Source organism: Schistocerca serialis, chromosome 11 (genome assembly GCF_023864345.2).
Source record: "Schistocerca serialis cubense isolate TAMUIC-IGC-003099 chromosome 11, iqSchSeri2.2, whole genome shotgun sequence".
Taxonomy (NCBI): Eukaryota; Metazoa; Arthropoda; class Insecta; order Orthoptera; family Acrididae; genus Schistocerca; species Schistocerca serialis.
This window is the reverse complement of record NC_064648.1, coordinates 187,045,134-187,072,419: the sequence shown is the minus strand read 5'-3', so window position 1 is coordinate 187,072,419 and position 27,286 is coordinate 187,045,134. Positions and strand designations below refer to the sequence as shown.

At 38.6% G+C, this 27,286-nt stretch overlaps 1 protein-coding gene across 2 annotated transcripts in view; it reads right to left on the bottom strand.

Moving 5' to 3' along the window:
- Positions 1-470: 470 nt before the first annotated feature.
- LOC126426971 (uncharacterized) overlaps positions 471-27,286 on the bottom strand; it is a 206,231-nt gene continuing 179,415 nt past the window's right edge. Inside the window, exons 4-5 of one of the 2 annotated variants that reach the window (XM_050089119.1) lie at positions 24,353-24,507; positions 471-889 (exon numbers count right to left, since the gene is read on the bottom strand). In XM_050089119.1, coding sequence (XP_049945076.1) covers positions 882-889; positions 24,353-24,507 — 163 coding nt within the window. In that variant the 3' untranslated portion in view covers positions 471-881. Of the gene's footprint in view, positions 890-21,111; positions 24,508-27,286 lie in introns of those variants that run through there. The other variant, XM_050089118.1, reaches the window with a different exon arrangement.

Here is a 27,286-nt window from a genome sequence, read left to right as displayed (position 1 = left end):
GTTTAATTTCATTTTGCTTTTGATGACTAAAAGACTAACAATTGTTTAGTGCTTGTATTTTTAAGATATGGCATTTGGAATGTATTGCAGGTAACCGAAAACTGTTTATGAGTGAAAAAGACATAATTAATCAGAGTGACAACAGCCAGTGCAGCTAGTTATGCCAGTTAGCGAAATGTTGCTTAGAAATTTTAGGGCTGGAGCACTAAAGGTTAGAAATTGTAGTAGATGGTTGTGTGAGTAGAGATGTAAGCAATTCTAGTCCATTACAATTATGTGACATAACATTCCACTAAATCAGCTGCTGCAACGATGTTCTTGTATTAAAGACAGCACTATGCAATATAACTCAAGTAGACATAGTAGAAAAGGTATTGTCATGGGCACCATGACTGAGAAATAAAGAAATATACAACTGAAGACTTCCGTTCTGTAGAGATACTTTATTGACATGAGATCATTGAATAGTTTATTGCTTGCATAACAAAACATCATGTATCTCATTACATGATATGTGTAATAAATAGTGTATTAACTATACTATATACGATGACATACTTTTGCTGCATTAAATATCTTTTGAAGGCTTGCTAATTTTCGTTTGTTGGCACATTATTCGCAGTCAGTAATGCCGTATACTGTTTCCAGAGCATTAGTCCAACATCAGAATATTACAGATATTTATTTATGTTGACATATATGTCGAGTTCATGAATCTATTTTACAGAGATACTAACACTAAAATGAGATCATTTAAATGTACCAAAGTTTTCATTATTTTTCTAATATCCCTCGCGTTATGTGAATATCACAGGCCGAGCAGGCTGATGAGCAGAGCCGGCAAGCAGCTGCGCCAGGAACTGTGCTGCAGATGGCGGTCGTCACAGCCCTGCAAAGAAAGTGGACGCAATTAACTTGCATAAGAAAACTGTGCAGCAGTACCAAATATAGTGACCCTGGAAACAGTTTCATCAATTTCAGAGCTTCGTAAGGGAACAACTTAAAATGTTGTACATAATCTGTATGTAAGTGATCCACAATATGGAGCTGTAAAGGAAGTATGTTAACACACCAAATAATATCGTCAGCCAGTATATAGAGGCACATCCTTATACAGAATGTTAAAGAGCGTCAAAATTAAAGTTATTATTTAATTGTAAATGAAAAATTGCGAGAAAGTAAAGGAAATCCTCATTTCACTATCGTTAAAATTACGTATCACAGGTCACTTCTTCAAAGCCAAAAGTAATTACGCTAATGACACAATCGAATATTAAATGCATTGGAGTTGTATTTCAGCGAAACTCTGTTCAAACCTCCGTCTGGACATTCGATTTGCGGTCGTGCTTCTACATACAGGGCTATTACAAATGATTGAAGCGATTTCATAAATACACTGTACCTCCATTCATTGACATATGGTCACGACACACTACAGATACGTAGAAAAACTCATAAAGTTTTGTTCGGCTGAAGCCGCACTTCAAGTTTCTGCCGCCAGAGCGCTCGAGAGCGCAGTGAGACAAAATGGCGACAGGAGCCGAGAAAGCGTATGTCGTGCTTGAAATGCACTCACATCAGTCAGTCATAACAGTGCAACGACACTTCAGGACGAAGTTCAACAAAGATCCACCAACTACTAACTCCATTCGGCGATGGTATACGCAGTTTAAAGCTTCTGGATGCCTCTGTAAGGGGAAATCAACAGGTCGGCCCGCAGTGAGCGAAGAAACGGTTGAACGCGTGCGGGTAAGTTTCACGCGTAGCCCGCGGAAGTCGACGAATAAAGCAAGCAGGGAGCTAAACGTACCACAGGATGGTGCTGCACCCCACTTCCATCGTGATGTTCGGCATTTCTTAAAAAGGAGATTGGAAAACCGATGGATCGGTCGTGGTGGAGATCACGATCAGCAATTCATGTCACGGCCTCCACGCTCTCCCGACTTAACCCCATGCAATTTATTTCTGTGGAGTTATGTGAAAGATTCAGTGTTTAAACCTCCTCTACCAAGAAACGTGCCAGAACTGCGAGCTCGCTTCAACGATGTTTTCGATCTCATTGATGGGGACATGCTGCGCCAAGTGTGGGAGGAACTTGATTATCAGCTTGATGTCTGCCGAATCACTAAAGGAGCACATATGGAACATTTGTGAATGCCTAAAAAAACTTTTTGAGTTTTTGTATGTGTGTGCAAAGCATTGTAAAAATATCTCAAATAATAAAGTTATTGTAGAGCTGTGAAATCGCTTCAATCATTTGTAATAACCCTGTAATTTCAGCTTTCACCAATTAGGGTGAAGCTCAAGTTCGAGTGCTGTTCTTAGGCACAGGGTGAGTTTGCTAGTTTGCTTAATATCACATAATGGAAGCTGCAGCGAAAGGGTTTGTTGGTGGAGCTAGCAAGAGACATGTACTAGAGATACAAACAGTATCCTCTCCTGTGGAGACTGGTACATAATACTCTTTCACAGCTTGTAGGCCTCCAGGATTAATAACCACTCATCCACTTCACTGTGACTGGTGGGTCAGTGATAGGGTTGGGGATGTGTATGGCTGAGGCAGCAACCAGAGAGAACTCAGTGTATTACACCCATCCCTTCTAACCAATGAGTTTGTAGTACTGGCGTGCACTACAACTGTAACTGAAACAGTACACATACTTCACATCTTAGGAAGCCTGCTGTGCTCTGTACCAGAGGGAGGCAAACAAAAGGTTAGGGGTCTGTCAGTCATAGGCAATTGAAACGTACCTCTTAGGGAAATGGCAACAGGGAGTGGGAAGGAACACCAGGTTCACTCTGGGAGTATGCCTTGGGAACTCATTCAACATGCTGAAGAGACTGTCCTGGCGACCATTAAGGGAACAAGGTGCGACCTACTGGGATTGTGGTACATACTGGAACAAGCAATTCCTGGTGTCTGGTCTCTAAGGTCATACTTGAATCATTCCAGTGACTGTCAGAGAAGGCTGAGAATGTCCAGTCGCTCTCACAGAATTCCAGCAAATTTCACACTCTGCATCATTGTCCCCACGACTGATGTCACACTCAGGTTCTGAGTCGAGAGGAAGGGTTGAAGCAGGGACTTGAAATATTCTGTGACAATCTAGTCTATGAGTTCCCTGACTCATGTGATAAGACTGTGAACTGCAGGGTCCCCCTCAGAGAGTCAGGTGTGCACTGCACATCAGAGACCGGTACAAAGGTGGCTGATTGTGTGCAAGGTGCACACTAACTTTTCTAAGCTTAGGTGACTCTCCACGCAGTGCAGGTAATTATAGCCATACGAGACCCCACAGTATTAGTGTAAGATCTAAATAAATGACGCTCACGGATGAAATGATTAAAATCATTGTGATCAATTGCCGAAGCATGCACAGCCTAGTGTCGGGATATGAGGTGCTCCTAAGAATCAGTGGAGCTCTCATCACATTAGCTAAAGACTAAAGTCCAAAACTGACAGCATATTTTTTGAGTGTATCTGAGTGTATACCGAAAGGATTGACTAACGTGAAATGGAAACTGTGTGGAGACACTCAAACCTACTGAGTCAGAAACTGAAGTTGTGTACAAGATTGTTAGGGTAGGATTCATTATTACAACAACCGAATATGTTAATTAGAGTATTGTAAGTTGTGGATATGACAAAACATCATACTATACAATACCAAATGCCATCTCTGAAACTTATCATAAATAGTTCTGAAACCTAACCTCGACAGAAATGTATTAGCAATGTCTTAGTGCAGGAACTGGTTCTAAGCTCAGATTCTCAAAAAGTCTGTGTGCAGAGAGTCCCATGTTTACTAACTTAATATGAAGAAGTTCGAAGAGGAACCACCATCCAAAAACTACTTCAGAGACAGTTAAATGGGGGAGATGACTTTTAACGATCAATAATTGTTACTTTGTGGGCATTTGGCTTTGGCCCAAGGCACATTCCTGTCTCCTAGAGCTGGCGAAATCATTACGAGCTCTAAAGACTCATTAGTATTTTCAAACTCAAACACACTCAGCAAAACTAGCAGTTTATATGTAATGGCTAAAGCTGTCACTATACACGGCGCGTTTCTGATCATGTATCACCCAAGATATAGTAATCATCGTGGTTTCCTCACTCTCTGAGAAGGGATTGCTACACCTTAGAGGACTTTACTTGCTGTTCATTATGATTAGCGACCGCATCACTCCCCAGCAGCAGTTGTCAGATGTATCTAGCGTTCAATTCACACAGCCTGCTTACGAAAATGGGCGCATGTAACAGAGTTGTGTTAACTCTGTTAGTGATCGTCGAAGAAGAAGAAAGGAACCAGTTACAGCAGTGACGTAGACTGCTGTCTTGTATGTAATTAGTCTGTTTCCCTGCCACATTCTCAAAATCTAACTCTGTCTTCTGGATGAAGAGTTTTCTTATCTGTAACAAATAACACGGAGTATTGCAGATCAAACTTCTATAAAATTTGTTTGAAAGCCCAACAAGAAATTAAAAAAAAAGTACACGGAGGAACCGAAACGCCAACCTTCAACATCTCTCATCATTGTCCACTATTCTACCAATTACGCTACAGCGTTGATATGATAGCCACGGTTAAGTTATCCATCACGCAAACTTATAAAGGCTGTAACCATAGATGTCAATATTTATTATTTAACTGTACTAAAAACGTTGCGCTTCTGATAAATCGTGAGTGTAGCGTAGCACTGAAACTGCATACTTTTATAGTACGCATTCTATAATACGGAAGGCACCAAATAATACGATAAACCTTTAAGTACTGATATGCAATTACCCGTCATTTTACTACAACAAATCGTACCAAGCGACGCATTTTCGAGAGATTCCTCATTTGATGGTACTCTGAAAGAGCTTAAGTTCATAGCATGTAGTTATACACTGTCCAGTGACATTAAAGCGACTAGAGGTGCAATTGTTTAGCAACTGATCATCCAGATGAAGTAATGGTCTACCAGCAGAGTCTCTTCAACGACTATTCAGCAAAGTTGGTGTCTATGGGATCTGCAGGAGGCTCCTGGTTCATATACCCACGCTGACTGCTGCTCACCGGCGACGCAGGCTGAAATTTCTACGCCACTACCGCAGCTGGAAGTCCACAGAGTTACAGCAGTTGGCCCATCTCACGTGAATCAAGTTTTGCGCTCCACTGGACAGATGGCCTTTGGCATGCGTGGCGTCAAACGTTCGAAAGCAAAACACCCTGCAACAATTGTCACAAGGTTCCAGGCCACACGGCAATCCCTGGGTGATCTCGTGATTCTGTAAGGCACAACCGGATCAACACATGTGTGCATCAATTCTTGGGGACCCTGTCCACCCCTACATGCAGTTTCTTCTTCCTCAGATCGACAGCATCTACTAGCAGGAAAATGTAATGTGTCACGCGGCTCACACAGTACATGCGTGTTCAAAGAGAAGCAGCGTGAGTTTACCATACTCTTCTGGCCATCAAATTCCCCAAATTAAAGCCCAATCGACAATCTGGGGGATCATCTCAATTGGGCTGTTCCTCAGCTGAGAAACCTACCACAGCCACCCATGGTAGTTGAGTCAGTATGGCTCCACAGCCCTGTCAGTACCTTCCAGAACATCACTGACTGTCTTCCTGCGCTCCTCGAAATTGTCGTCACTGCAAAATGTGATTATTCAGGCCTTTAACAGGTGCCCATATTAATGTGGCTCGCCAGTGTAATAGAAAATCACCAAATACAGACTTGAACTCCGTAGGACTTAATCCAGTATGGGGTCTCCTACACGTTAGCCATGGATGTTACTGTAATGGCTTCCAGGACAGATGTTATGCTGACCCTAGTTCGAAACAGCCTGGTGGCTTATGGACGAGGGTTGGTGTGCACCAAGCAAATTGTGGTTTTTAGGCGTCTTTTCATATCCCACTAGGTGAATACTGTGCTGGTTCCCATGTTCTGCCTCAGATACACAATATGTAAACGTTTAAAGCACTTTCTCACACTCAGAATTCGTTCTATATGCAGACAGGTCGGGTACACTGCTTCAGTCTTCAGGGGCAAATAGGAGACTGATGATGTTCATTGTTTGGCATCCTTAAACACTCAACCAACCACACAAGTGTGTCCTAAGTTTCACTTATGATGTAAAACTGATGTAGCATCTCATTGGCTGTGTTCCTCTTCATGAGTCAAAATCCGATTTGGCAGATTCTTTCCTTCACATCTCGCTGTGTAGTGTAATGTAGAATACCCTACTGTGATGTCACTAAGCTCGATCAGCTTCTTATCCACAAATGCCTTCACGTATTGTGAAAGAACACCTTAACAGGTGGGACATGATGTCATCAGAAAACTTCCAATGGCCGACTGAATATATTGGCCTGGATACTGGAAGACATCTTATTGGTGATGTAGGCAAATCAGTCGAGCAGTTCGTTTGTAAACATCTTTCAGAACTTTAAACTGCCCAGTTCATTATTTGTTATTGTTATCTTCAGCTACTAAAATGAACGTCATGAAGTTGCAGTTCTGTTAATGATAAGTATTTCTTCATTGCTAACACAAGTAGTTACTGTAATTTCTTAATGACCAATGAGTGTTATCAAGGATCTTGCTTCAAAGTTATATTGTAATTTATTGTATAAATTAACCAAACATATACAAATACTTTTCGAAATTGTGTCTATTTACGTTGTATTTTTCAGACAATGGAAATGTTGAGGTGCTGTACAATAGGTGGCTGTAAAAGCAATCATAGACCACAAAATGAAACAGCAGGCATATTTTCTTTGCTCAGTGATGGAGACCTAAAGAAAATGTTTCTGAGAAAAATTCCCACTGACATCAAAAAGCTGAAGAAGCCTTTAATATGCATAAAGTATTTTAATGATAGAGCAAAGTAAAAAGAGAACAATTTACAGTTGATGGAGTATTAAAGACTTTCGTAAGGATTTATCCAAAGCGGAAACCAAATGCAGTGCCATCAGGTTTCCTCAACCTGCCATGATACCTGACAACAGCTGGACCATCACGCAGAAAATTATGTACCGCGATATATGGTAATTTTAAAAACAGCAGTGGTGTGAATCCTGGAAGATTATAGGTGGTATGAATATCAGAATGCTACTAACAATTTGTGAGATTTGTACAAATATTTTGTCAAGTGCTACCCATATACACAAGAATCATTACTGCAGTATTCAGAGTAGCCAAAAGATAGTGCTGTTTTTATTGCTACTAGTGATGAAATACCCAAAAATTATTACATCAGTGACTGTTCAGAAAAATTGAGTGTCCTACGTTCCTTGACAAAGTATAAAATTACCTAGCATGAAATGTCCAACGAATATGTGTCATTAAAATCTAAGCATGTGTTGGATAGCCTAATTAAATATGTTGAACCAATAGTGTCTAAAGAAGACATCTTAAACATCCAAGCTATTGTTCTAAATACGGTGAATACGTCAGAGGAGAGTTTTTCAGGTGATGGTTGTTCACAGTTGCGAATGATAACTGAAACATCCAGTTTCGAACTAAAAATGACAACAGACGCAGGTACAGTGGGAATACATTGTTATTGTTAGGTTCTCTTAATGTACATTAACCATCAACATATGCTGCTTTGCACGCTAGTGGTTATTCGTGTAAGCATCTGTTGCCCTCAAGCAATGTAAGGAAGCCGATAAAGTTTGACTTAAATGGTTTCACTGCAGATGGTAGTACAGATTACCTGAAGATTAAGAAAAATGTTTTTAAGATCGTGAATTAATAGTGGTAAACATGCTCCTGGATGAACTTTACATTGAACCTCACTTGATCTTTTAAGGAAATACAATTATGGTGCCAGTAAAACTGATGACAGTGATGTAGTAACAACATACCAGGTTTTCATAATATCCAATGTCGTTTCAAACTTCAAAGCTGTTGTGTCGATAAAACTTGTCAGCAATTTCACTGCAGCACAGCTGCATTGTGTGTTCTTACATGTAAATAGTTATGTAGAGAAAGCTGGATTTACTGTGTCAGTAACGGAAAATAATGCAGTAGATCGAAAAAGTTATAAGATATTTATTCTTATTGGTGTTCTGAAGCCTTATATTTCTCATCCTGTTAACAATATTAGAAACTGAAATTTCTGACATTGTACATATGCTGAAATTTATCCATAAAAGGTGGGACTGCTAAGCCTGAGAGGGTGTTGAAGTTCCCTGACTTCGAAAGTTTTTACCTTAGTTACTTCAGCTTTTGTGTATTTGGAATGGATGCACAGAAAAATAAGGAGTCATTAGTAAAGTAGTCATTTGTTGTCACATAAGGCCCTATTTCCTTACAATATTGGGAGTCAAATTGTTAACCTAGCAGTCAAGGTTTTATCTGGAAGAACTGTAATTGCTTTAAAGGTTTTTAATTCTAGAAAAACAGGCTTTCCACAGTCTGAATCCACAGCACCATTCATACAAATAATTTGTAGCTGGTGGCACATCGCCAATGTAAAATGTGAATATGAATGTCAAAGATTTAACAATGAGTACAGGGAATCTACAGGATCAATAGTTACTTAGAGTTACACTTTTTAAGGAAAACATCATTATGGGTGAGAAACTGTCGACAGAGTATTCCTACTTCACAATATTTAAGTCGTCAGACTTTTCACACATTAATCAAAATTTCTGATGCATTTTTAGTCGTGATTCCATGTGGATCTCAACATTACAAAACAAATTCTACATTTGTCGAAAATATCTGTCTTTTTAGCTTCAGTGGGGCATTGAGTGAACTCAGCAGCGGTGGATGAAAATTTGCTAAATGTCAGATATTTCTTTTGTAATTTATCATATACAACTGCTGTTTGAATCAATCTTGTCTGTCCTTCTGGACATGCAAGCCCGAAAGAACAGATACCATCCATGTACAAAATTACATATTGCCAAGTGAGTTTCAGTATGACAATCCTGAAGGTAGGTTTAGCTGTTATCATCAACTTAGTGGTGCAAATTACTATCTAAGTTATATCCAAATGCTAGAAAATGAGGAACATTGAGATTCAGAGATATAGTACTGCTTAATTCTTTGAATAAAAATCTCCGTCTGAGAACTCTGTTTCCTTATTCTGGCACATTTGATGAGTGTGTGAATCTTGAAAAATATTCTGTGCTGTTACAGAAGAATCTTGATATATCAAAGATACCAAAAGTTTTTTGTCTGTACTGATGTTCATATCTGGTTATTCCAAAAAGAAGGAACTTCCCTTTAAAATGACGAGGGAGATTTACACCTCCTGGCTGCAATCTTCTAAGGAAATTTAATCATCCATGCTGAATGACTTCATTGTTGAATGTGACCATGGAAAGTTGATTGTTCCTACTGTTATGGTGACTGCTCTTGCTTGGTTCATGTTGAAAGGCATATTAGATGTGTGTTCAGATACTTTCATTGTAGATGTATATCAGCTTTCTGTTTTGCACAGAACGTGTAGTCTAAAGCTGGAGAGATGTGGTCGTGTTGAAAGTGATTTAAGTGATGTTCGTAGATCGCAGAGATCTCTGAGGAATCAATGCAAAATATCAATTTCTGATCCTGAAACGAAATGCTAAATAACCTAAAAAAATATCAATAAACTGCAACAAGTAAACCACGCGGAAGACAGTTAAAAAACCATGTGAATAACAGAAGTAACGTCTTATAAGTGGTGAGCATGTAATTTCCAGTATTTAAATATGTAAATGCCACATTTTCATTTCAGATTTTGTCATATACAGTACAATATCTGGAAACTTTTTCCTGTTATGATTCGTTTGTATCCATGTGTATTGTGCATCTGAGTAATGAAAGCTGACCTTTCTGTAGTACCACCACTATCTTTCAACACTATTGGGTAATGTAGTGACGCTACCATGGCTGTTGTAATGGTCCAGGGAGTGGACGATCATGGAGCTGACCAAACACCATCACATCAGATACAGCAGCAACACCACCAGCCAGTTTACACATTGCAAGCCAGGCAAGAAGCATCACCAAAAAAAAACGACAACACAGCAGGAAAGCAGGTTGGCTGTGGCATCACAGGGTCAGTTGCTACACCCCCAAGCCATGGACTTGTTATGGCGTACACGTCCGAAAGCAGCACTTTACGAAACAAGTAAGCATCAAACCTGCATAAATTCCCATCGTATTTAGTCAAAGGTACCACACTCTGGTGGCACCACCTACGAAGTCTGTGCAGCTCGATGGGGTGGCATGGTTCCACAAGCAGTCACCACAAGACCTGGCCTCCGTCCACAGAAGGATTGCTGCTCACCCCATGTCCACTGGTGTAGACTTAGGCGCCTAACAAAAGGCGGGCTACCGCTGGAGACAAGCTGGAGCCAGCCCTCTGTCCTGGAGGGCAGCTCTTCGAGATTAGGATGGTACGGCTGCTCAGCCTCTTATGTCTGTGTAGGCAAACTGTAAGTTGTACACAAAAAAGAAAAAAAAATATTTGTTACTAGATAGTTGGCCTCATGTACATTGCACCACTCAGCGTATTCTTCCAATGTACTATTTTAGACCACTCAAAAGATCTGTTACATATTGTTTTGTAAGGAAATATCTTTTGTAAAACATCATATGATTACTTTTCATGAATTGTCTGGTGATGGAATTGTTTTATACGATGTACTGACAAAAATGCAGTTTTAAACAAACAAATGCAGCGAATATTATGTATCCAGAGCCGCCTAGCAGTTTAGTCCACTTGGCTTGCACTTTGTCCCTTGGTAGCTCATGATTGAGAATGTTTGTGAGATACAATGTATGTGACTGAAATAACACTGGTAAGCTAGAAGCCATATTCTACTCATTACACTACATCTCCAATTCATGTAGAAATGTAACATACTTTCATATATTCTGATACCAGTTTTGTGTTGTATTTTATAGCCTTTGAAAATGACGGAATATCGAAACCCGTAAGGTGATTTTGGGAATAATAAAAAGTGTGGTCGAGACATCAGAAAAGGTATTAAAGTGCATCCAAATGGCCGTTTTGTGTCATGGCATTTTCATGCAACTTGCACCTAGATAGCCAGTCGCTGTGGCCGAGCAGTTCTAGGCGCTTCAGTCGGGAACCGCGCGACCGCTACGGTCGCAGGTTTGAATCCTGCCTTGGGCATGGATGTGTGTGATGTCGTTAGGTTAATTAGGTTTAAGTAGTTCTACGTTCCAGGGGACTAATGACCTCAGAAGTTAAGTCCCATAGTGCTCAGAGCCAGCCAGCCAAACCGAAGATAAATATTCTGCTACACATAAATGTGGTAGCTACTAGGTGATAATTCAGTTGATTAGTTCTACTTCCTATTTTTTACGCGTTTCTGAGAGCTGTGTTTTCTCCACAGGTGGAAATGAAGGAGCAGAAACCTTATCAGTCAACTTCAGACGAAGCGATACAATGAAAACCAAATGCCTTTGACATCAACGCAGTGTATGAGTTAGAAACATGTATCTCAGTTATAATAGCAATAACATTTCCGAGACTGCTTAGTAGATTTATTGGTGCCCTCAACACTTTACATCTGTTTGGACACACTACATATATTGAATGATTTGAAGGCAAATGAGACATTGGAAGAAGGTAAATTATTGTTCATCACAACAAGTTTTTAAAGCACATACGATTTCCAAAGTATTATTGCTTGAATCAGTTGATAATAATACATTATTAACTATTACTCTCGGTAAAATGCAGGTTTAACAAGAGCTATGTAATTCCGAAATGAAACAAATAAATAATCTATTAGAAGATTCTGAAGTACAGTTTCGTGTGTGTGTGTGTGTGTGTGTTTGTGTGTGTTTAGGTCGTTTCATTACCAAATATTTCTAATGCGAGTCCTCCTAATCAATTATCACATGAAACCAAAACGACAGAGAATACAGAGAGAAACTGCGCTATGGTATTCAGCACTTCCTGTAGTGCCAAAACATGCTATTAGCCACCATGTTTCAGGAAGTCTCTGCGAGTGTTTTGAAAGCAAGAGAGAGCGTGTGTGATTTTGTAAGCTACACTACTGGTGAACTTCTTTTTGGAGTCGTGCCTGCTATGTGCTAAGAACATAATAAAACTCACATACACTGCCTAACAATTACTATTGAACAGAGACATTGTTGGACAGAAATAATCACAGGCAATGATGGACAACATGAAACACAATACATACATAAAAAAGGTGGAGTGATATATTTATAACTAAAAACGGTACGAATTTCAACACATGGGAAAGCAGGATAACGTTCGTACATTCATCTCTGACACAGGTCAGACTTCCAACATACACATCGATATGGGACTCTCTGTAACTAACGTTCTCTCCTCAGGCACTAACCCATATTTTGCACTCTTAAGGAGTCCTTGGGAGATGTAGTCCCACTCCTGTCTCAAGACGGTTTTCAGCTCTTGCACAGTTCAGGGAGGGGGCGTTTATTGAAAACCACGTCTGCCAAGAGCATCCGAGGCATAATGTGTAGTGCTTAGGTCCTGAGAGTATGGAGGTCATTCGATACCTTCGATATTTTCACTTTCCAGTGTGTCTGACACCTCAGAAGTCTTATGTGGGTGAGTACCGTTCTCCATAAACATAAATTTTAATCCTAAGGCACCCTTAAACACTCTGACATGGACTAGAATGATCTCCCTGCAATATTGCAGTGCTGTAACAGTATCTCAGGCAAAGACAGACAGCAGTGTTTTGCCATTGTGGATTAAGCCTGTCCACACCATAACGCCTAGGCCATACCAATGATGTTCATGAACATTCTGTGGCATATAATGTGTTTCTCTCTCTCTCCACACTAACTGGTGACTAGAATCACTTGCCATAGTGAAACAAGATTCGTCAGAGAACATCACTCTGGACAAATGTTGGAGGCCCCAACCAATATGCTTCCTGCAGCAAAGAACTCTTTCATGGCGATGGGGTGCTTGAAGTGGGATGCATTTAGCAGGCTCCCAAGCATACAAACCAGCCAGACTTCTGTTTCTGATGGAGATAAGTGTTCGGGTTGCAGCTACAAGGCCTGCAGTGATCTGATTAGGAGTGAAGTGTCTTTTCCTCTTCACCAGTAGGGCTATGTATTGATCCTCTCTTGCTGTATGGTGGTCCGTCTACAACCACTGGCTTCTTTTCACATAGCATTTCCACCTTCAGCATTATTGTGGCCACAGTAGTGACACTGTGACCAACATCGAGCCAACCAATTGCTTGTCCAGTCATAAGCACTCAAATGATATCTTGGAGACATGTTACTGTACCACAAGGAATGTAGCATTAATCAGTTCCACAACCACATTTGTCAAAAATTATGCTGAATGAATTGTTGAATGCACACAGAGCATTCATACACGTGTTTCACTGCAATTACCGCTCCCTGCCCTCTACATTTCCTTGTACTACAATTGGTTGGGCATTCTGTAGAAATTGTCAGTTCTTCCATGGCAATTCATAGTTGTTCCTTAGCAAGTGTCAGTTGTTTCTTAGAAACTTTCAAGCAGTGTATCTCAATAAAAGACTGAAGTGGATATATTTACATATATTCTGTAACTGTGATGTGTTTTGTGTGCATTGATGTATTTGTTTACATGTGTAATAAGGTTTGTTTTACCCAAGGTTTCCACAGCATATAACTTAGCCCATATGAAATTCCAAGAATTTTTTGATGGTACAGATGTATGACAAAGGCTTGCATCACACTTTGTAAACATTTTTGGAATGTCTGTAGCATAATAGTGTAAGTTATTGTTCTGACTGAAAACAAATTTGCTCGAAGGAAGGCGTTTTATAAAATAAATTATTTAGTTTTTGACAGTTGCAGTAGGTGTTACTGCATTAATTGCTTATGTTACTTTCTGGAATTTTTAAGTGCAGTGTTCTTTCCCATTAAATAATATGTTTACAGGCAGATGGGCCTATAATATTTTATGAACAGATACTTGTCTTAGATTATAACCTTTCATTACAACATGAATCCTTAGTATGCAAAGTAAAAAGTGCAAACTACTCTAACAAACAATCTTGGTATTCTTTTATACATGAGTGATCATTTTGCGAAGTTTGCATCCGTTTAATGAGCAGGTGGTTAACCAATTCATTAGGATGTTAGTTTAGCTAGACTATGTCTCAAGTATTAGTTTCACAAACTCACGATCATGCAGCAACTTCGTCATATTTTCTACTGGCTGGATGGATTGTGTCGTGATGTATCTGTTCCCTGGGTCGGAGTTTACATATTTGATCCATGTAACATACAGTTTATTTCACTTGCTTCAAATAAAAATTTCAAATACTGTTTATACAGAAGCAAACTTTGAAGATAACCTTCTTTTAACTCTCTTCTCCTGAACTTGTGGGTCACACATATCTGCAACTGATTTTTGAATTTTTCTGTATTGCATGTCTAAGTATGCTGAAGGTGTATTAAACCACATGAAGACTGGTCCTATTTCGTTTGGTACAGAAGTACTTGTATGTATTTGTTACAGTAACTGCAGAAATATCATGTATATCAAGTGTTAGGAGTAAAATCCTCTCTGGCCATAATTGCTAAATATTGATAGCTGAACATTATCCCTTGGTTGTTAGACACATTATCTTTCTCTGTCTGACATCATGTCCACCCTCCTTTTTTTTTACTTTTGGAAAGGCAACATTTGTTCAGTTTGCTTCACTCTGGTCGTTGTGCTGCCTCTCTATAGTATTCTATCTGTGTGTGAAACCTACTACCTTACTACGTTCACTTTTCATAAATTGTACAGTGATTCTGGTACTTTATTTCCTGCAGTTCATAAATGAAAAAAATGTTCACAGAAAGTACTGTTATTATACAAAATAACCATTCAAAATAAACCACTAATACAATGTTTCTGGGTGACATGTTGATGTACTGGAAAAACTCTTTTTTTGAGAAGTGGAAAGTAAACAAGAAGAAAATCGTACAGTAGTAAAAATAGTGTGGTTTTGTAACGCAAGGGGGCTATACATAAATAAGGATTTTCCTTTTTTGTACAGCAGAAGATTTATATGGACATCGATGGCAGAAATAGGATTTATGATGACTACTGATGCTTTCCTCTGACACGAAAAATAGTCCTTCTTGTCGTCATTCTTCTTATGTTACAATTCATGGATTAGGCACTGAGCCTACTTACATCTTCACAAATTGTCTGTCCATCTTTTCTTAAGTCTTCTAACGTCCATTTGCCCTGCCAGTTTGTATTTATCATCCTACTATTCTATAATCATAATATAATATAAGACCCTTCATACAGCCATGAGAATCTTTTTTGTGTGAACTGAATAGAAAAATGCAAATAACGAGCGCCCTACTTCTAAAAAAAAAAAAAAAAAAAAAAAAAAAAAAAAAAAAAAAAAAAAAAAAAAAAAAAAAAAAAAAACACTCATCATAAATCCTATCCTCCAGTTTTTCTGTAATTATATATAAGAATTACATATAAGAATTTTTACAAACCAATCTTAGTCTAAAGAATATGGGCAAGTTACACTTACATTACCGACTGCATAACTTAAATTTTAAAAGTAATGTTTGGGCTCTGACTGGAGCCTCGTGACATGAACACAGTATGTCTGTTAAAATTGTTATAGTAGAAGAGAAAGTCATTTTAGCTTTCAACCACTCATGGACGTCAACACTGTTTATGTCAGTACAGCTGTCGATTTGCCCTAATTATTATCCCAAAAAAATGAACTAGATGGTGTTGTAGGTCCTTTTCTATGTATTCAAACTTCAATATACCACAGTTTTCCGTTCGCTGAATGACTTGGCGGAGACCTTGGTTGTACAAGTCTGCATTTTGGCTGTTCAGGAACCGTTTCACTTTGAAAATCAGTTCATCATCATTTTGGAAATGCCTCCACACAACTGTTTCTTCATATAACAAAAAAGTAAAAAGTCAGTGGGCACCACAGGAGAATACAAGGATTGAGACAAAATCTGATGGCCCAAAGAAGCAACATGTGTGAAATACACAGAATCTCCTGGGCCATTGCCATGGAGCATAAACCCATTGTTGAACAATTTCCCACGACACATTGACTTGACAGCCATCCGTAGCCTTGTTAGTACATTTAGTTCATTCAGTATTGATTGGCACTCCTCATATAACGCCTGCAAAGTAGCAGTTTGATATGTGTGTCGATTTACGCATGAAGACAGACTTAGTACTGTCTACCACCATCATATGGACATATATTGGTATATTGCAGCAGCATTTTTTCCACTTGTAAGTATGCTGGTGGACATCGATAGGGCAATATTGCAGCAGACAAGCATGGGCAACAGTGGACAGTGTGGTTTCTTGAAGGGACGAAGTGACTGCTTTAGACATACACAAGAACTCAGTAGCCACATGTGGGGTATCTGCACGAGGTCACAGATCCATGTTTAGTTGGTTGCCAGAGTACAGAGACAGCACAGGCTGTGCTGGAAAACATAAAGCACTGCGCATCCATCCAACCACCAGCCACACCAACCAAAGAATGCCCAGTGTCAATGAACTGATAATGGGGCACAGGCGAATCGTGTTTATTGAACTGGAGAAGGCAACTGCTCTATTATGGGGAACCCCATACCATCATCCCCTGAGGATTTCAAGCTGTGTGCACAATGGATGCCCCATTTTCTCACCATTGCACAGAAACAGAAATTTGTGGAGGTATGCCAAAGGTTGGTGCAACAGTACAGCGTAGATCCACACGATTTCTTTAGGTGACTGGTCACTGTCAATGAGGTATGGCTCTTCCATGAGACTCCAAAAAGAAAACGCAAATCTATGGAGTGGAATCATACTGGGAGCCATTACTGGGGCCAGTAATGCAGAAACAAATGGCAGCAATGTTCTGTGATCAGGAAGGGATACTGCTGGCAGTCTTGCTCCCTCCTAATACCACCCTCAACATTGATCAGGATTGCAGTTTACTGCACGAACTCCAAAAACACACTCAACAATGCCACCACAGACAATGTGGCCATGGTGTTCTGCTCCAACATGACAATGTGCAGCCACAATGCAATTGCCAGAACATTGCTACCATGAATGGAAAGGGTTTACTGTGATGCCACATCCTCCATGTTCACCGGATCTGATCTCTAGCGACTATACCCTATTGACACAATGAAAGAATTTATGTGGGGTAAGACGTTCACCACCAACAACAAACTTCATGCAGATGTCCGCCGGTGGCGCTGGGATACATCAAATAATGGTCTGCTATGCAAATACACACATCAATAAAAGTTTTGCATCACCCCAGTTAAGAGAACTCCTGAAGCGAGATGTTGACTGTGGATATTGTATCACACAGCCTCTTTGACTGTTCAGAGAAATCACTAAACCTGCCCAAAGATGTAAACAACCATGCATGACCAGCGCCAATTAGACTGATGGGGCCCGACAGCTGACCAGTTCCAGTCATTCCACCAGGAAGGAGGTACACGGCTCATGTTGCCTGTAGTTTCACCATGCCTAGATGGTCAAACCCACGGTTCGATCGCATCCGCATTGTTACTTTGTGCCAGGAAGGGCTCTCAACAAAGGAAGTGTCCAGGCATCTCGGAGTGAACCAAAGCAATGTTGTTCAGACATGGAGAAGATACAGAGAGGTAGTAACTGTCGATGACATGCCTTACTCCGGCCACCCAAGGGCTACTACTGCTGTGGATGACGGCTACCTATGGGTTATGGCTCGGAGTAACCGTGATAGCAACGGCACCATGTTGAATAATGCTTTTCATGCAGCCACAGGACGTCCTGTTACGACTCAAACTGTGCGCAATAGGCTGCACGATGCGGAACTTCACTCCCAACAGCCATGGCAAAGTCTATCTTTCCAACCGCAACACCATGCTGCATGGTACAGATGGGCCCAACAACATGTCAAATGACTGCTCAGGATTGGCATAATGTTCTCTTCATTGATGAGTGTCACATATGCCTACAACCAGACAATTGTCGGAGACATGTTTGGAGGCAACCCGGTGAGGCTGAATGCCTAAGACACACTGTCCAGCGAGTACAGCAAGGTGGAGGTTCCCTGCTGTTTTGGGTTGGCATGATGTGGGGCCGACGTACACTGCTGGTGGTCATGGAAGGTGCCATAACAGCTGTACATTACACGAATGCCAACCTCCGACTGATAGTGAAACCATATGGGCAGTATATTGGCGAGGCACTGGTCTTCATGGACGACAATTCGCGCCCCCATCGTGCACATATTGTGACTGACTTCCTTCAAGAGCTCCCGCACAGGGTTCACTATATCAGTTTAGGACAAAGATGATGTCACAAGAAAGAGCGGTAGCAGGATGCAGTGACCATCTACCCCTGTGCAGGATTAACCCATGAGAATGATATGGGAAAATAACCATCACTTTGTGATCAGCTGATTCATGGCACATGTTCTGTGGGCGAGGAGAACCAGAGCATTTCCATTAACTGGGCCAATCTTGAATGACATCACTCCTATCCCAAAACATTTGCACCCATTTCAACACTATATACAATGGCAATGTTGCATCACCAAATGCCTCATACTGTCCCTGGAAACACCATTGTGCACACCATGTGCCACTTCAGTCTTGATCTACACGTTTTCATGTTTCCTAAATATGCTGTTAGGGTACTTGATCTGGCCTTCTGTACTTTCAGTACACACTAACACTGACTCAAAGCCATCGCCACTCATTGTACTACCTCAACTGACCTGTCACCAGCTACATACAGCACACATACCATTGGATGCACATCCTTCATGTTACTTTAGCATTGCCATTGATTTTTATCCAACACTAGTAACATCTGTGCTTCATTGTCTTACAATTAATGCTGTAACATATAATTCTGAAACAATTATAAGCAACATAACGTTCCTTTTACGCTAAACGTTTGGCATTCTATAAGTTTTAGTCTCTGAAGAAATTTTGATGCACAAACCATAAGTAATCAATGCTATTTGAAATCCATAATCAAACCTCTGCCTCATGTGGATATAAAATTACGTTAATTAAACATTAATAGTTTTGGAGCCTATCTTAACATCAGGTATATAAAGTGATACCAGATTTGCCAGTGACTTTGTCAGAGTTTGGACTCTGAGAAAACACGTTTCTGATAATTTTATATAACTGTATGCATCACATAAATGATGTCCAAATTTGATGGTTTAGGTCAGCACCTCTCATGCTGTTTATTGATATTTCTTGATGCATCACAAATGTAGACTATGGAACAAACTTACAAAATTTTAAAAGGAAAATAAGCATTCATGACAAAGTTCTCGCTAAATTCACAAATGTTCATACCGGATTGTCAGAAGCTAAAAGTTTCAGCTATTTGAAAGACAGTTATTTTGAATTACTTGTAAGTTATACTGGTCTCTGACTTACATGACACTATATGATGATACTGCAGTTAATATCCAGTATACCACATAACAATTTTCATAATTTAGTAATAAATATGTAGATACCACAATGAATAATTACTAACTTCACTTACCTGTCAGTTGAGATAGTATCATTCATGAGTATCTAATCTACTTAATGATCTCATTATTTATGGATGTACATGCTTATTTTTAAGGCCTGTATGATAAATGTGAATAAATTACCATAAAATTCCATTATGTGAGCATATTTAAATTTTAGTACTACAAGAGCAATTCCACTGTAAGTACAGATGTGATAAGATACTAGCAAATCCTTTCAGTTAAGTTATGTCCATTTTGACATACAATCAGAGCAGTATGCCTCACATGGATGCGAAATGAAAGACAGGATGAAGGAAAATATAAGAGCATGAAAAGGTTTTTTTAAATCTATGGATTGGATGCTTTCCACTTTCCACTGCCTTGTGCCTCCATTGCTAACTTTGTCCATTCTCATATTCCAAGATTTCTGTGCAATCTTTCTCTTGATGAGTTTTCACTATAGGTAATTTCTTTGTGATTCCAATATTCATATGTCCAGTCAACATGTTTTCCTCATTCTGCCATTTCCGTCCCTTATGTTCCTTTTTTTTTATCCTTAGAACTATTTGTTCACACATCATTCTGTCTGTCCATTTCATTTTGATTCCATTTTTATCCACTCCAAAACTGTCCAAATAATTTTCCACTATATCTTCAATTGTCTACGAGTCACTCCCATATAACACTACACCTCAGCAAAACACTTTGCACATGTTTGTCTTATCTCTGCCTGTTCTTTTGTCAGTCAAAATACGTTTCACTGCTTTAAAATATCTTATATCCATAAATTATCTGTCTCCTATTTTTTCCAACTAGCTACCATTTTATGCCACCAAACTTCCATAGTATCTGAAAGCTCTTACTTTTTTCTAAGGTCTTCCTTCCAAACGTTATTTTGACAGTATCTTTAAGTTTACTGATTGTTATTATTTTGGTTTTTCCTACGTTATCATTGTTCAATAACATTTCACAATTTTTATGAGATCTTCCATTATAAATTATATTTCTTCCCCTGGTTCTCACAACACTGCTTGTTCATCTGCATATTCAATTGTTTGTATCATATCTCCTCCTACTTGTATGCTACTTGGAATATTTAGCCAATCATGTCAACTTTCAAATATTTTGTTTTATTGTAACTAATGACTTCATTGTTTAGCTTACATATAAATGTGTGTGTGTGTGTGTGTGTGTGTGTGTGTGTGTGTGTGTGTGTGTGCGAGAGCGCGCATGTGCTCGTATGCACACACATGTGCACTATGTGACTCACTGACTATGTTCTTCCATATGTACTGAGCACTCTCACAGACCATTTAACTACAATCAGACAACAGATAATGGGCTGTTTTTCCAGTACCAGAAATCACAAAAGTGTATTACATGTAGCAACACACAACTGATTCTTGCTAGGAACAGTATGGGTATGTCATTCTGTTAAGGTAAGTGACATTAGACTTCGAATTATATTAAATATGATAAAACCCATTAATAGCTAGAGAGAATGTTAACTGTTTGTGAAGTTAAGTCAAAGGAAAGGTCCTGCTAAAACCAAAGGAAGTCATGCAAATTACACAACGAATTTTAAATGTAATAGGAAACTGAAACAGACATTAAATCATTTTCCTAGAGTCTTTATGTATCATCAATATAAGGAAAATATTACCTGATTGTTTTTGGTTAACAATGTGTTATGGAGACAGCACTGAAAACAGTGACAGTATTGCAATCATAGTGAACAGTGACAAATCTTTATTATGATGGTACCTAAGAACTAAGCAACTGTTTCTTATCTCTTTTAGTGCTACCAAGGATTATATGCAGAACTCTGCACATGTATTAGCATAAATACTACATTAAATTTCACTTTAATAGTCATAACAGTTTGATTGTGTGCAACTTTGATTGTTGAAACTATTTTCTAGAGCTTTGCAATCATGAAGTATGAGGCAGTTAACATCAGTTTTTTACTGTAAATGCTTTTGAGCAATCTGATTAGATATCCCGGTTTTTGTAGATCATCTAAATATTGAAATGGTACCTTAAACAAAATACCAACTCCTCATAAACAGCTATTGTAACCCAGAGAAGCATTACATCTAAAGCCCACTCAATAGATTGTTAAACATAAGGTAGAAAAAAACAGTTTCATGTTTATTCTTTTGTGGAGGTGTATGAAATCCTTGTAAAAAAGTATTTCGTGCACATTACACTATGTTATATCTGTGAAAATTTAATTTTCAACAAGTAAGAGACTCAGAAATGATAAAATTAACTATTTGTTTCTTAGATAACTTTAAATGAGTGTGGTATTTCTAGTAATAGCAACTGAGGCAAGAAAACAACAAATTACAAGGATCAACTCCTCAATAATTTCCTTTGGTAATTCTTTTGAAGGTGAAACAGTATTTACAGTTTATGTACTGCAGATGTATTCTAACATGTCCATTTTAAGTGATGCGTTAAAACTCTCACTGCTCTGTAATTGAAGAATTACATTCCAAAAATGAGTATGGCTGTTTCATAATAGGCAGGATTATTAATTTGAAATGTGAAATGAGTATAGACTCTTTTGAAAACCATTGCATTTACTTTAGGTATTTATATTTACTATTGTGTCTCACCCTAAGTACAAACAATTTCTGTCAATGTGACTAAATTTAAGTATGAGCCAGTAAAGTAATGTTTTGCAATACTTATTACATGGCTACTTTCCCTTTGTTAATACTCGCATATGCAGTTGGCCTTCAATGCTAATAATCAAAGCTAAGCACTTGACTTGTTAATAATAAGTGGGTCAATGATCATTTGTCATTTCAAAATAAGGAAGTACTTACAACAGAGATTTTTCATATAACCTTGTTAATTTATGTTTCCTGCAGAATTCTCACTCATGATAGTCATGTTTTACAATGAATAACACAATGGAAATATGTGATGCAGACAGTTGCCATATGCAATAAATCTATGCTGCCGGTTTCTGTCTCACACTGCTGCACGATGAAATGTAAGAAAACTTTTGTGGGAAAAATGAAATGAGTGTTTTGATGATGGCACAGAGAGTCACTTCCACTTTTTCTTTAGCTCAAAGTGACTACTTACAATCTGCATAGAAACGAAACTAATACAGTTTATGGAGCTATTGAGATATAATTTCATGATTTTTTAATTATTTAATTTTCCCTATATTTTTATAGGGAAGGCCTTACTCTTCATTGTAATCATAATAATAACTATTCTGATCAATGTTTATAGTTTAAAATGGAAGACATATGAAGATCAAGCTTCAACTATGGTATTTCAGATTTTTTATACAGATCTGACATAAGGTTAGAAGTTCTACTGAAGTGGTCACAACAAAAAAGCAATAAGTGAAATTACTTGTTCCTTAATAACGTTTATTAAAGGCAATCATTTTGATACGTAGCATTTTATTTTCAAATAAAATTTCAGTGCCTGAGAACTGCTAATTTCATCCCCTTGTGCATTACCAAGCTACAAAATAGTTCTGCTTATAGGTTTGCTACTGACGAGATGATGAAAAAATGAATATGGCAGACAAGCAACAGGTGACTGCCCCCTAGTAGCAGTTTAACACGACTATAAGTATGGGCACAACTGTCCTACGTGTGAAGTCTATATGTACATTGTTAAAAGGAAAACCCTAATGTGGGTTTGCTCGTTGAACAGAATATATAAACATATTAAGATACATAAGTGTAAATATTAGAGTGAAGACACACATAAAACGATCAACATCTTAAAATTAAATAACCAGCCTAGATAGCAGTATGTTAAAGTGACCACTTCTAGGACACAGGAAAGTGTGACGACCATGGTTCGAATCTGCTCACAGATTAATGATGAGGGCTAGTGTGCCAGTCAGCCTGGATATGGCTTCTGGGTGGTTTCCCACAACCCACTAGGTGAATACAGACTGGTACCTGCATCCCACTTCACATTTCAAAAACTTTATGACACTTGCACACAGCATTTACTCTAGATGCAGACAGATGGGTACACTGATTCTGTGATGGACAGGAGACAGATGGCCTTAGATGTTGAGACTCCATAAACCCCTAAGCAGCAGAGTTAAAATAAAATAGGATATGTTTCGACCAATGTAGTATCACAAGTGTATCATCATAGTTGTGCTAACTTATTTTTATGTGTTATTTATGCTCACAGAGTGACAAAACCTACTTAATGGTTGCACTTTTTTCATTTTACTTACTTACGGTCTTATTATCTGTGATGATTGTACCCACACATACTATGGTTGTGCATAGCTCTTATTATGAACTCTATCACATATTGCTCTTTCTCCACATACTTAAATGTCGAATACAATTTGTTGTAAGCATAACAGTTTTTATTCTGGTGTAGGTTGATAGTGCCCAAGGGGGGAGAAAATAGGTAATTTCTGCATAACAAAATAAATTCTTCATTTCAAAAATAAAACTGCAGGCTAAGCAGGAAAATGACTTTCTGCAAGAAATTTACAGAGACTGAACATGCAAACATGAAGGACTATTGATCCTTAACACTGATATGAAGAAACGAATGAATCCTCTCATTACTGAGTCATGTGACTCAGTCCTTGAGGTGTATTTAGTTACTGATTTATAGGAAGTAGAAACAATTTAACATCTTTGATTACAAATTGCCTGCTTGTATGTAAATATTCTGTTTTTAATGATGTTGATCTCTGCATTATGTGTTTGATAGCTGCACACCAAATGCCCTGCGAGAGTTAATTGTTGTCTTTCAGTCAGAAGCCCACCACACCTCATTAAAAGGGAATGGAGTCTGCCCAAGGGATCTGAGTGTTTTGGCCCAGGGTCAGAGCTCATCCTTACTGGAGGCGTTTCGTCGGCGTCGGCGCAGCACATCGTCAGGTGTGAGCGACACAGCATCAGAGTCACTGTCAACATCAGCACGGCGCTGCCTGTGGCTGTCAGACGCGGGATCTGGGTCCACCAGACTGATCCGTGAGCTCACTTGCACGGGTTTCCTGGACAACAAGACCAATGCATCACACTGTGGTCACATGTGTAAAAAGTACAAATCTACAAAATTAAGAACAGAGAAGTTTTTGTGTGAAACAAGATCGATGTTGGCTACAGGAAAATTTAAACATATCTTTGGAGAAAAAAGAATCTACTGTATGAATTTTAAGGGCTCAGATGGCAAGCTCATACTAAGCAAAAAAGTAAATGTCCACGAAATATACATGGTGTTTTGAAAAAGTGTTATGTTTCTACAAGAGGTAATATTGATCAAAACTAAAACAAAATGTTGCTATAATAATATGTCTGGTAAATAATACCTGTTCCCATGTACGCTATTGTATTTGTAATGAGTAATGTGTAGTATTTGGTGGTGCACATAGCATTCACAAGAGATTGCATAGAAAATTACCACAATACGCAAATGTGGACAGACGCAAAACTTCATGTAGTCATGGAGGCGAAGAATCAGGATCGCTTCAGTATGAATGTACTAGCGTGAATTGTCAGTGACAGAATCATCAGGCAACACACTTTACCAAACAGATAAACACGTGTTCTATATCACGGATTTCTGTGTGATGAATCACCAGCACTATTGGAGAATGTTACCCTTACAGAAAAAGAATGACTTTGGTTTACATACAACGAGACACCACCACATTTTCTATGGTCTGTGTACTGGTACCACACTACAATGTTTCACAGGTAATGCATTGGTTGAGGAGGTCCTGTAGTGCGGTCTCCACATTCACCGGACCTGACCCCAGTGGTATTTCTGGCTAAGGTGACATTTAACCCATAACTAGTGTAGCGAAGTTTTCGTTGCAATATTGGTATGGTGGGGTCATTATATATCAAATTTTTATTTCAATACTAGAGGGCAAAAATAAAATAAAGTCTTATAATCAACTTAATCTTAATAGTTATTAACTTTTCAAGGCTAAAACAGTTAAAAAGCTGAATAGAAGTTAACAATAACCTGCTGCAACCCAGATCAAGATCTGAATCATTGTTGCAGCAGTACTCATTCTGTACTTTAGCAAGGTTTGACTCTACCCTTTCACCTAGTATAGGTCACTTATTGCAATCAGTACGGTGGGGTTCAGTCCCCACTGAAAGAAAAATTGGTCTACGGTCACAGACTTACCTGTCGTAAGCACAACCACTCTGTTCAACTGTGCAGAACACACAGTCTGAAAGATACAGATCCCTGCAGAACTTCAGTGTTAGAAATACCTAAACTAAACAAAACAAAAATTCTGGGGTCTGCGTGAACTAACCACACCACCCACTCAAATTAATTGGTGTGCATTGCACTCATAGACAATATTCAGTCAGTACAGGAGCGTGTAATGTAGTCTTAAAGGAGCCAGGTGTGCTTAAAAGAGTTTGTGATTCACTGGGAGCAAGAACTGAAGAATATGTCAGGATGTGTGGTTAAGCAAACGCAGCAGTACCTACGATGTCTTCTTCTAGGTGTAATGTCACCATCTACTTTTAAGTAAAACTTGTGTGAATTTATATGAAAGCGACCACAGAGCACTGTGTTGGCTACCACTGGCCAGTAAGCACAGAGTGGCAACATATGAGCTATAGCAACTGTAGTGATTCGAGAATTTCCACGTAAATTCTGGAACCACACGACCTGCTGCCACCTCGAACACGCGATGTTTTAAAGATAAGGGCGAGAGAGCTTATTTACTGCTCAACACATGTCTATGTATGCAGGATTGAAGTTTGTCATGGAATTAACTTCTACGTTTTTACTTCCTATCCTTTTTTTCATTTTTTCTTCCTATTCATTTTTTTCCATTTGGAATCTTTGCGCATGTAATTTTTTTTTTTTGTATTAATTTTGATTTGATCATGTCATATTTTCGTCCACATTATTGCATTCATTACATCAACCCCTCATTTTGCGCATTTATTTTTAATTCCTTCTTTCACTTAAATGTTCATCTGCATTATTCTTCCCATAGCACAATAGGAATGTGTATTTTAAATGTTTGTGTGAAGATTAACATCCAAAAAAATGTACATCTTCTGCATTACGAAAAAATACGTATTCAACGCTATTGGCAGTCAATAAAAACAGTTTATTTCGCGTTTTGTTTTTTGACCAACGAATCAACATTTCCACAAGTACAAATATTGTGACGGATAAATAAGAATAACTGAAATCAAATGCACAAAGAGTCCAAACGAAAACACAAAGACAGGAAGGAAAAATAAGAGCAGATGAAAAAGTTAATACCATGATTAAAGTCTCCTGCAAAGGATTAGGAATTTTAAAAAGTGATATATTTCTAACAGAATGAAAATAATGATCACAGGCATTTCGATAACCATTTGAAAATGAAATATTTTCAAGCACCTGACGAGATTCTGCATAGCAGACTGATACGCTAACCACTACGCTAGAATGTCACTATATGAACATTCGTTAATTTTAAAGCACTAGCACTACACAAAATTAAAATTTTTTTTATTATTCGCAAATGCTATCAAATGTACAGTTCGGCTTTATAAGTCGTTTAACAACTGAAAATACTATATTCTCTTTCCTCTCTGAGGTACTGGATGGGCTAAACAAAAGACTTGGAGCGCTAGGCATACGTTTTAGATTTAACTAAGGCGCTTATCGATCACAAAATATTGCTCCAGAAGTTAGACCATTACAGAATATGGAGCGTAGCTCACAACTGGTTCACCTCTTAGTTTAACAACAGACAGCAAAATGTCATTATTCACAGTGTTGGAAACGGCTGTGATGTCGGGTGT